Raw genomic sequence first — 11779 nt, forward strand, 5'->3', positions numbered from 1 at the left:
GTAACGCCAAGTAACAAAGAGCAGCAGAAATGACACAAAGAAAACATGGCACAAGCGGAAGAGGAGAGGCCCAATGAGGAAAGGATGTGGTGAAACACTGGCACATCGAGTGAGCTGCACTGCCATAATCTCTAGGCTAGCAGGTCCTGGTCTCACATTCTCCTCTTGGTTTATTTAAATTTATTTATTTACTTTGTTTTTAGTCATCAAAATAAAATATATACAATTAAAATATGTCATCAAAATTTAAAGATACAGTCGAAACACATTTATTCAAAACTACATCTAAGGATCAGAACATATGTACATCTATAACTATGAAGCCTAACACATAAATCCTATTCTTCAAACAATCTTCAGACGGGCAGCAGCTTCCTCCTGAGCCTGGAGGGCAGACCTCTTCTGGATGGGAGGCAAGGACTGTGGGAAAGGCAACATCGAAGTGTCCAGAGAAAACGTCTCGGTAAGACTGTAACCAGTCAGGCCTGCAAAATGGAGGCACAAAGTTTAACAGAGGCCACAATGCAAACCTAAAACATCTGAAGCTCCATATTTCATGGGACACATTTCCTGCCAACTTCTAAACAGCTGCCCAGGGAAACATGCTCCTGCCGGCAGACACTTGAGGCAGGCCAGGGGAAAACCCTGACCCACTTCCACAGAGCTACCACAGGAACAGCCTGGCCTCTGGGCTCTCCTGGCACAGCAGGAAGCCCAGAGCCCTGTGCTTTCCAGGAATGGCTCAGCTGCACATGCACCCTCCTGCTCCTCTCCCTGCCCCACAGCTGAGCAGCCCTACAGCTCCACGGGGCACTGGGAGAGCACAGCTCATTGCAGGGGGCACATGCAGGGCACAGCTGTTCCCTGGCAATGTGCACAGGCTCTCCGGGCTGCCACAAGACCCTTCCTCCCACCACAGATGGGCCCAGCTCCCACCTCACCTCTGGGTGAGGCTGAGCCATGATCGGCCTTCACCTTGTCCTCAATCTGGAGTTGCTTCAGGCCCCCCATGCCATGACTAGGAAGGGCGATGGAGAGAGCTGGGGCAGATGCACACCCTTCCTTAATATTGCAGCATTTTTGGCACAGCTATAGAGGCAGATCCGGAGGTGTCCAACTCAGCACTTCCTCAGCTTCCTGGAGAACATCACGCCTTCACCAGCCCAAAATTTTGGACAGGTTGTCCTGCACATGTGGAGGCTTGCTGGCAGCACACTTCTTCAGCTTGCTGCCCATCACCTTGTAGAGGGCCGAGGCAAGCTTGGTGGCCACAGTGCGGACATTGGCACTTCGGACAGGCAGCGCCTTGTTCTCCAGGAAGGACCAGAGCACGGGCAGGGCGTCATGCTGGACAACTTCAGGGCTCCTGGCATAAACCCACTCCACGAGCACTGCCGGGAGAGAGACACAGCTTCTTAACCACCAACCTTAATGCAAACAAGGATCTACCTCTGCTTTTGCTTCTTGGAAGCCTCTCTGGCTAAGACCAGCAAAATAGCACACAGGGCCCCATCATCCAGAAACGGGCAAAGCAGCTGATCATCCTGGAAACAGAACCACCAACCCCTCAGGACTAATTTCTCCAACCAGAGCCTTGTCCCTGTGGCAGACTTGGTAACTTTACTACGTTATTTCACAAGCTCTTTCTGCATGAACAATGAATGAAATGTCAAATTGCCTTTTCTTTCCATTAAGAAGTTGTCTAAACCCACACTGAGGATTTGGAAATGCGCCCTAGAGAGGAAATGGAGAGATTTCTAATAAAAGGGATGATTCCATTGTTGTAATTTTGATGTCAAGTGCCAAATGTCTCATCTGGCTCTTCCCTTTGCTCAGTGGCACACAGCAAAGGGCAGTATTAGAACACACTTCAAAGCTCCAGCCCACCAGAGATGGCTGCTGCTTGACAGCTGGATTAGAACCATCAGTGACTAGCTGGTGTCTTTGGCAGAATGCTTTTGTGACTTCCAACAAAGAGCTGTTTCAAACTTCAAGGTGTCTTAGGTAATTACCCAGACCCTATTGCTGAGGCATTTGAGCATCTCCACATTTTAATGCCATTTCCCCTCCCATTGTTAATGCCACTTTTTTCCCATAATGCCCACTGCAATAGGGGCATAGAAAGAGAAAAATGCTACACAGGGGACTGAAATGTAACCAAAACACGAGTGTTTTCTCCTATTGTCTCTGAAATCTGCTCTCTGCTCATTTTCTGAACTGAACTATGTCAAGCACAGACAAAAATTTACTACCAAAGGCTCCTGGCATGGCAGACTGGGCTGAGAGATCAAAGCCTGAAACGCTCTGGAGACCATTCTTATTTTCTGGTCAGGCAAAATGTTATCTAGTAGCCATTTCTCATTCTGTGGTGGAAGAGCCTTCATTTTCCCTATGCTGTTAATCCACCAGCAGTCATCAACATTGAAACAGCTCCTGAAAGTACCCAAAACCAATTCTGCTAAGCAGGAAAAGCGTCCCCACTTCAAAATGGGAATTCATTTGAGTTTATATGTAATTAAAGACATTGGTGATTACTGAATGAGAGGAACAGCTCTCTGTTCCTACTAAATCTCAGAGAGAACATCTTCTTTTTCTAAAGTAGTCCTAATTTATGGTTAATTCCTTTATTTCAAAAGGATAATACTGCCAAACTAAATTCCCTATTGCTGGAGATCTACTTTATTCAAATGCTCATTAAAGGGCCTTTGACATTCCCAATCGCTGAACATGCCCTTTTGAGATTCCTAATGAAGACACAAAGTGGATTAAACTTTGCATTTAAAAGATGGTGCCATAATTAGCAGTGCCATTAGCCCCAGTTAAAGCAAGGCTATCAATCATCTTCTCTACTATATATTGAGATTATAATTTTTCCATTCCTTGCCTATTGCTGACATAGCAAGCTGCTCTGAGGAATCAATTATCAGCTGCATTTGTGGCATTTTGGACAGCGCTGTCACAGGAAGACACTGTTTGCACACCCTGAAATGCTCAGTCCAATGCCACTTTGACAGCACAGCCAGGGAGCCTCAGCACTCTGCCTCTGCCCCTCTGCCCCCAAAGGCTGCCTTGCACTAAATCCATGCCTCCAATATGTCTGTTGAGTTTTGACCTCAGCTGTGACCCCCCAGGCTCTGCACAGTTCAGCCGCAAAACTTTCCAAGAGGAAAATGAGAATTCTGTGAGGACAAAAGAAACTGATCCCCTGAAACAGCATTTGCCACCGTTGTCCCTAAAGGATCACAGATGTCCCTGAGCCTCCAAGAGAGGAGCCAGCTGGGGTATTTTTAGCCCCTTCCTTTCCTGGAGGTGGGTTCTGAGATGCCCCAGTGAGAGCTCAGCCCCGAGGCCGAGCGCCGCCCCCATCTCAGATGCTGCACAGCTCTGCAGCAGCCAGGGAAAACCTGCCAAATACACCTGCCATGGGTATTGGGCAGGAGGGACCAGCTCAGCACCTCCTGATTTGGAGGAGCTACTCTACTGTCTATTCACAGGCATTCCCTGTAAGTAGTCCCTGGGAAGACCTCTTGGCTTCGAAGGGGAGGCCATACCTGTGATACGCTCCGCGACATCCAGCAGAGCTTGGCCACTCAGTTGATTCCATTGGTAGCTGAACTCTTTCAGCAGTGATACTTTATCTACAAGTGAAACACATGTTTCTGCTCACTTTTCTGAGGTCATAGCAGAAAGGACAGTGGGGAGGGAAAGGGCAGGGGCAACCCCATTTTATAAAATAAAGTGCATTTCTGCAGACTTTTGAATCCTTTTCTTCTTCCAGCCTATGTGGCAGGCTTTTAAATTCCAAAAGAAAAGCTCTCCTTTCCCATTTGTAAATCCAAACTTGTCTGCTGTACCAGGAGCTATGTTAAAACATTTCACATCAGGCACCTCAAGAGTTCAGTCACATGTAAGCAGTGAAAAGGTTTTTCATCCCAGAGCAAAAAGGAAGAACCCCATCCTTGGGGCACAGAAAGGCACTGAGTCAGGCAGTTTGTGAGTTCAGAGAGCAAGTGAGGAGGGGAATGTGGAAAGTCCCTCTGAAGAGCTGCCTCTTCAACATTCCTTTTTTCAGGCATATTTCCCCAGTGCGGCATTTTCAGAGCTGACATAAATCTGCATGGCAAAGGAATTTAGAGCAGCCCTTGCCTATGAAGTTACTTGCTCTAGCCATCTTGCCCCATGCAAAACAACGTGTGGAACAAGGCCTCATTGACAGCTAGGATTAGACCTGTTTGTTATAAAGAAATGAACTTGGTGAATCTTAAGTTGCCCTCTGAAAATAGAAGACAAAGAAGAAAAGTGGAAAATAGGCAGCTAATGCCTATAATGTAGAGCTTTCCAGGTGGCTGCTCTGCAGAAGCTCTGGTGGGTCAGTGTCCCTTCATGCCAACAGCAAAGCTATTCATTTGGGAAGTCAAACGGGGCCCAAGCAAACTCCAAAACCCCCTGTGCCTCTGAACTGTAGCAAAGCTCTGCTCCGGGACTTGCTCTTCAGACAAGCAGCACAGAGCCAAGGGCTCCTGGGACTTTTGGGAAATGCTGACCACATTCAAGCCTGTTGGGGGACTGGTGCATAAGGACTGCACCTGCCCAGCTTCTGGTGGATGTCAGCTGGAGCGTTCCACAGACAACAGCAGCTATCAAGGCACTCAGCGTTCTCTTGTGTAGGAGAGACAGAGAGGCAGTTGAGGAGAGTCCATGCCAGGGGTCAGCCTTACCTAAATGAGCAATGGATTCTTCCAGTGCTTTCACGGCTGAGGCACGAACCCTGGGATCCTTTGAGTTCAGGCTCTTTGTTATTCCTTCCACCAAACCAATGATCACCGGGTTCAAGGCTTCCTCCAGGACGCCCGTGATTTCGGCCAGCACGTCCAGCGCCTTCTGCTTCACTTTCTTGTGGCTGTCAGATATTCTCAGGACAAAATAATCAAAAATCTGTGAAGAGAACAAACAACGTGAAAGCTGGATTAAAATGTCCTTGTTTGAAGAGTGGATGGAGCACTCAGCAACATAAAAGATGAAAGTGATCCTTTCTGTCTGGTCAGCACTTGCTTGCACAATTTCACTGTTTTCCTGTGGGCCACTCACTGGAATGGTGGCACAACCTCATGCTGGTTGAAAGATTTTCTTCTCTTTTTAAGAGGTTTGGTTGGGGACAGAATCGTTCCTATGGTATTTCTCTCCATCTATAAATCATTAAATCAATTCCATTTACTAATGCAAAAGACTACCTTTGCTTTAGAAGTAGGGAAGCAGATGTTTAGAATGCCTGGTTTTCTACACACTTGCCTCATGTACTGAAGGCAGGTACGATTTTGCCAAAACTATGGCTGGAGGAAGTCTAAGTTTTCTTTTGTTTATCTCAGAACCAGTGTCTGGAGAAGTGCAGGGCTCCGATCAACTCTTCTAGGATCTAGACCATTTCTCTAAGTAACAGGTAGACTTCTGAAATGTAATGTGCTCTACAGCTCTCAGTAGAGCAGGTTCAGTCCCTTGACAGCCACATTATCAGGCACCTTTTCCTGGAAAAAGGGACAAAGCAGCGACTGGGAGGAGAAGGCAGAGATGTGTCCTTAGCTGTTTTCCTCCTTTTCCAAAGAGAAAAAAAGACCCGCCCAGGAAGGGTGAGCACTGTCTTTACCAAGAGGAATAGGAACAAGGATGGAAATGAGTAGCCAGAGTTGTGCCTGTGCAAGACAAGATGGAGTATATAGAAGTATTCTTTAAAAAAAACAATGGGTTTAAACCAACCCAGCCTGATACTTCTCTTCCCGATGCAAATCCATTTTTGGTCTAGAGAATAATTGCCATGCTTTCAGGGGCTGCATTCCCTTCACTTAACCCAACTGGGAGTAGGAGAGAGCAGCAGTTAGACCAGCAGAAAATTCTGTCATCATCTGATGAACAGCACCAATAGGCACCTGCCAGACAAATGCAGCTGGACTGAAATAACTTGTCCTGAAGCCTAAACCTGAATTTAATTTGTCTGGCTAAGAGGGACCAGCGTGTCCCAAAGAGCCAGGATGGAGTGCCAAGACACACTGAATAAACTTTCCAGCTACAGGCTTAGGAAAGGAGCTAAAGGAAAGGGACAATGAAGATATCCTACATACTTGGACAATGTTAGTGGAGATGAGCTGGGGGCTGGTTTTGCACAGGTCTTGGAGGAGTGCCACTCCTTCCATCCGTGTCTGAAAGCCCTTGGCTTCCAGGAGACTGTAAAGCTTCTGGAGCAGCTCCGTTTCTTCCACAGCTGGAGGTAATGTGACCTGGGCTTTTGCACGGTGTAGGAGGCGTCCATCAGAGGTAGATTTCACCCTGGAAAATAAAAGCAAATTAGGAACCTGTTGGTGATAACACCTTCAGTTAATTGTGAGTAAAACATCTTGAGGAGCTTTCCTAATTCTGGGATTTCAAGCCAGAAAATCATGAAGCTCTGAACAACAATGTGGGCCTCATGCCAATCACTACGGGAGACAATCTGCAAGTAACATTCTCGCCAGTGCCCACTCGGGAAGACCAAGGATGAGATGCATCTGATCTATCTTCAGATGGCTTCCAAGGCACACAGGTCCCATTGCTTTGTGGAGAAAGAGAGATGCTACTTCCAAGTTTAAATGCCTCCTCATATGGGATGTGTGTGTCTTATAATAAGGAAACTCATCCTTCTGGAGAAGTGTCTCTACAACCAGGCATGACAGTCTGGAAAAGTAGCTCAGATGCATCTGAACAGATGAACAGGGCCATATTTGGATGATTCAGAAAATCAGTAACAGAGATGAAAACAGAAGCCAGACATCCCAGAACAACGCTCACATTTCATTTGCTTCCCTAGAGACTAGATCCACAGCTTAACAACCCCACGGGGAACAATTCTCCTGGATCAACCTGTCTCTTCCATGTGCACAGGAAGACGCTAGCTATGCTATTGAGGCATGTGGTCACTTTCCTGCCACCGCTGAGCATGACAGAGCTAAATAAATCCCCTCTGCTATCAGAGGAGAACAGGTACAAGTAGCTCCGCAACTGCCATGAAGAGACAGCAAGGAGCAAATTCCTGTCTTAAATGCTAATGGCAGCACAGGACGAAATAAACCAAACATGCTGTTTGTCAAGCAAATTATATGAAGGACGGGACTATCAAGACAAAAAATCCACATTGAGGCACCTGTTGACCAAAGTTGCTCAGGAATTGCCTTGCTACTTACTACTCAAACTTGATACTGTTTGAGGGTAAGAAAACCATGATTCAGCCAGGCCAACCCACATGGGTGAGAAACTTTGTGGAATGGAATCTTGCTGCTAGACTGGGACTTCTCATCAAAACAGCCACTGAAAAAGACTCCACTCAGATGAAAAAAAAACCCTGGTTGAATTTACTTGTCCCAAGTCAGGCAGCAGAAACTTGTCCCTGTCATAGCCTCCACAACACCGCCCTTGCCACTGCACTGGATTGTCTGAGCTGCAACCAATGGGTGCCTTTTTGTCTCTCAATTTCTGTGGGAACCCCTCCAGAGAAGCTGTGTTCAGCGTAATGCAGAGGTAGGCATTTTTTATCATAGAGCATTTGTAGGGAAAGGAAACAATCTGTGGCACTGGTCATCTCTGCCAGAAAGATTTTCCTGAGGAAGAGACATGTAAAGCTTGTCATGTGCTTTGTCACATCTAACAAAAGTGCTCAGTACCGTTTGCTAGAAGACAATGTGGCCTGGGGCTTCTTCGAGCCATCGTTCCTCTTCTTCACCGGCTCCTTGACAGGTGGGCATTCACCCTTCTGGTTTTCCATTCCCTACAAAGACATAGAGAAACCCCATCCATCTTTAGACTATAAAATAGGAAATTCCCTGTTTAAAACACAAGTTAGAACCAGGATCACTGCTACCAAGGCTTAGGGAAACCTTTCCTAACTGACAGATGGAAACAGACCAGAGATTCAGTGATGTCAACTCTTTGTTTTCAATAGCTCAAGGCAAGTTATGGGTGCTACCATAATGAGCAGCAGTCTAGAATCCCAAATTCATTATTTCTTATTATTATGCTCATTATTATTATTATGCTCATTGAGCATAAATGGGAATAATGCAAACTGGTAGGCAACACAAGTGTTCGTAAAAGAAGTAACAGAAAAAACTGGACCCTGTGGGGGTTGGCCCATTGTGTTGGAAGTCGATTTGGTTCAACACTCGCTCTCCCTGAGCCTGCACAAAGGCACACTCCCTTCTATAATGTCAATAAAAGAAATAAAATCCTCCCCCAAACAAGCAAAGGATTTCCCACTGGATGCTGCTGAATTCACCAAGCTTCTTCCAGCTCCACAGGGCTTGACAGCAGGGCAGTATTCCCAAAAGACAGACAGTAATTGCAGTAACTAGGATTGACTTGGACATCTTTTGTAGATTTGGAAATTTTCTTGGTACTACTAATTCCAGTGTCTTTTGCAAAGACTCTGTTACCTTCAGAAGCACTATTCTCACTTAATTGCTTCTCTGGGGGCAGAGTAGGGAGAGCGCAGGGGGGCTTACACTTAAATGTAAACCCATTTTTTCCCCTTTCCCTTTCCTCTTTGTGACTGATATTCAAAATATTCAAAAGCCCACTTTTTCCCTAATAATATCACTTCCTTTGTGGACTGCAGATGAACAGGCTGAGGATTAAGATCATTGCCAGGAGCAAAATGATTCAGCAGAAGAGGAATGAGATGAAGACAGATTGGGTATGTTTGAGCTCATATTAGCAGTGGCAGTACTTGCACAAAGGAGACACTTCTCCTGCCAAGCACTTACTTTCTTCTTCATTCTTGTCAGAATGTCTTCCAGGCCACAGGTGGAAAGAGACCGTTCCAAAAGCATTTTAAATTTTTGATGATTGAGCAACATATTCACCATCTCCTGTCCATAATGCCTAAGGAAGGATGGAAGGAAGGACAGGAGGGAGGGAGGGAGGGAGGGAAGGAGGGAAGGAGGGAAGGAGGGGAAGGAAGGAAGGAAGGAGGGGAAGGAAGGAAGGAAGGAAGGAAGGAAGGAAGGAAGGAAGGAAGGAAGGAAGGAAGGAAGGAAGGAAGGAAGGAAGGAAGGAAGGAAGGAAGGAAGGAAGGAAGGAAGGAAGGAAGGAAGGAAGGAAGGAAGGAAGGAAGGAAGGAAGGAAGGAAGGAAGGAAGGAAGGAAGGAAGGAAGGAAGGAAGGAAGGAAGGAAGGAAGGAAGGAAGGAAGGAAGGAAGGAAGGAAGGAAGGAAGGAAGGAAGGAAGGAAGGAAGAAGGAAGGAAGGAAGGAAGGAAGGAAGGAAGGAAGGAAGGAAGGAAGGAAGGAAGGAAGGAAGGAAGGAAGGAAGGAAGGAAGGAAGGAAGGAAAGGAAGGAAAGGAAGGAAAGGAAGGAAAGGAAGGAAAGGAAGGAAAGGAAGGAAAGGAAGGAAAGGAAGGAAAGGAAGGAAAGGAAGGAAAGGAAGGAAAGGAAGGAAAGGAAGGAAAGGAAGGAAAGGAAGGAAAGGAAGGAAAGGAAGGAAAGGAAGGAAAGGAAGGAAAGGAAGGAAAGGAAGGAAAGGAAGGAAAGGAAGGAAAGGAAGGAAAGGAAGGAAAGGAAGGAAAGGAAGGAAAGGAAGGAAAGGAAGGAAAGGAAGGAAAGGAAGGAAAGGAAGGAAAGGAAGGAAAGGAAGGAAAGGAAGGAAAGGAAGGAAAGGAAGGAAAGGAAGGAAAGGAAGGAAAGGAAGGAAAGGAAGGAAAGGAAGGAAAGGAAGGAAAGGAAGGAAAGGAAGGAAAGGAAGGAAAGGAAGGAAAGGAAGGAAAGGAAGGAAAGGAAGGAAAGGAAGGAAAGGAAGGAAAGGAAGGAAAGGAAGGAAAGGAAGGAAAGGAAGGAAAGGAAGGAAAGGAAGGAAAGGAAGGAAAGGAAGGAAAGGAAGGAAAGGAAGGAAAGGAAGGAAAGGAAGGAAAGGAAGGAAAGGAAGGAAAGGAAGGAAAGGAAGGAAAGGAAGGAAAGGAAGGAAAGGAAGGAAAGGAAGGAAGGGAAGGAAGGAAAGGAAGGAAAGGAAGGAAAGGAAGGAAAGGAAGGAAAGGAAGGAAAGGAAGGAAAGGAAGGAAAGGAAGGAAAGGAAGGAAAGGAAGGAAAGGAAGGAAAGGAAGGAAAGGAAGGAAAGGAAGGAAAGGAAGGAAAGGAAGGAAAGGAAGGAAAGGAAGGAAAGGAAGGAAAGGAAGGAAAGGAAGGAAAGGAAGGAAAGGAAGGAAAAGTGAATAAACAAAGGAAGAGTGTTAACAGAAGAGGCAGATACCTTAAACTCATCAGGTGCAATCCTTGCATGAGAAGGCATTACCTACTCAGCAAAGAGGGAGATTTACCTCCTCTTGACACTGCACAGTGCTGTCAGCTGAACACAAGGGGCAAGAGGAGAATGTGGGGCAACAGAAAAATATAATTTCACTCTGAAAGTGTGAGTGTGCTTCTGTGGGATCAAAGGATCCCAGGGAACAAGCAAAACACATCTGCTTTGTTGTCAGAGCCTATTAGCAGTGTCCTGCTGCCATTGCACAGTAATTTGCCTTTCTTCAACTGGCAGGGAAGCCAGGACAAAACACCTCATGCATCCTATTGATTATTCTATACTATATGTATGCAACGGGGCAGCTAGTTGCTCTGGTGTTCTTGGCAGCTATTAATGGAAATTTCATCATCAAAGTAAGAGGAGTTTGGCGGTTTGGGTTGGTTTTGCCACTAGGAAACCACAGTTTTCTTCAAGAAGAAATTTGCAGGTGACTGAGCCACAGATAACAGCATTCTAGAAATCTGCAGAACAGGCTTAGAACGACGGAATATGTTGGCTAAAGACCCCTGAAATATTTCTAGGAAAGTCTTAAGTTAATGAGAAATGGATGTTTGGGATCCTTCAGTGATGAACGTTAGTCAACACTTTGGCTTTGTGTTGTGCACCTAAGGCCAAACAAAACTGTTGGACTGGCTAATCTGAGCTCTTTTGATCTCAGTAAAGAATCCTTCAAGCCACAGGAAGTTGGCAATGCTCCTTTTTGCTGGCCAACCTCAGCTTACCCAGTACAGTCATTTGCCCAGGCAACCCAGAGCAGTGGGCACAGCACCAAGGCTGACAGAGCTCAGGAAGCGTTTGGACAGTGCTCTCAAGCACATGGAGTGACTCTTGGGGTGTCCTGCACATGGCCCGGAGATGGACTCGATGACCCTGATGGGTCCCTTCCAACTCAGCATATTCCATCATTCTATGACCCTTACTCACACAGTGAGGTTACTTCATATTTCCTTTAGTTCCCACTCTTTTGTCGCTTTACCTTTATAGCCAGACACAAAACGGTTTTCCTCTTTTAGGAGGTGAAATGAAGATCATTACCTTGTGTCCTTGTGACAGTCCTGCGCAAGCTTCCCTGCCACGTGTGCCAGCCTCTCAGCCCTGGGTGTGCCTGCCAGCCTTGTGACTCCAATTCTCTCCATCAAGGACAGGAGGAGCTCGGCCGCACACTTCCGCACCTGGACGTGGCGGCTCCTGGGAAGGAGAGAGGAAACCCTGGGGCACAGGGAGAAGGAGCAACAGCAGCACAGGCCTTGGCCAGAGCCTGCTCCCTGTCCTCGCTGGGGGAAGGAGGCCTGGGTTCTCCTGCAACTTTAGACACCTGTAGAAGCTTCTGTCCTCAAGTAAACACAAAGTTAGCATTGTACAGAAGGACTGGCTGCAAGGAAGAGGGAGGAATTCAGTCTCCCTGCACTACCAGATACTCCACTTCTTTCACAGTATTTACTCTGAGAAAGATTAAAGAAATAGATGAC

The 11779-nt window shown here is 46.4% G+C and overlaps 1 protein-coding gene across 2 annotated transcripts; it reads right to left on the reverse strand.

The window, feature by feature from the left end:
• Positions 1-253: 253 nt before the first annotated feature.
• LOC128783137 (TOG array regulator of axonemal microtubules protein 2-like) lies at positions 254-11558 on the reverse strand. 2 transcript variants are annotated; one of them, XM_053933726.1, is made up of 7 exons: positions 11346-11558; positions 7686-7789; positions 6114-6318; positions 4719-4935; positions 3552-3638; positions 942-1391; positions 254-485 (listed from the first exon to the last, which is right to left on the reverse strand). In XM_053933726.1, exons 2-6 carry the CDS (start codon positions 7784-7786, stop codon positions 1156-1158), a joined length of 846 nt encoding a protein of 281 aa, XP_053789701.1. In that variant the 5' UTR covers positions 7787-7789; positions 11346-11558; the 3' UTR covers positions 254-485; positions 942-1155. The 2 variants fall into 2 exon arrangements, with proteins under 2 accessions (XP_053789701.1, XP_053789700.1); XM_053933725.1 differs by lacking the exon at positions 11346-11558 and adding an exon at positions 8784-8880.
• Between the last annotated feature and the right edge of the window lie 221 nt (positions 11559-11779).

This window comes from Vidua chalybeata, unplaced genomic scaffold (genome assembly GCF_026979565.1).
Source record: "Vidua chalybeata isolate OUT-0048 unplaced genomic scaffold, bVidCha1 merged haplotype W_reject_16, whole genome shotgun sequence".
NCBI lineage: Eukaryota > Metazoa > Chordata > Aves > Passeriformes > Viduidae > Vidua > Vidua chalybeata.

Coding starts and splice junctions, on each gene's coding strand:
- LOC128783137 (XM_053933725.1), bottom strand. CDS start 8,876: ATGTTGCTCAATCATCAAAAATTTAAAATGCTTTTGGAACGGTCTCTT. Junction 6,319..7,685: donor ACATTGTCTTCTAGCAAACG/GTACTGAGCACT, acceptor TTTATTTTCCAG/GGTGAAATCTACCTCTGATG. Junction 3,639..4,718: donor AGAATCCATTGCTCATTTAG/GTAAGGCTGACC, acceptor TTTCACTTGTAG/ATAAAGTATCACTGCTGAAA.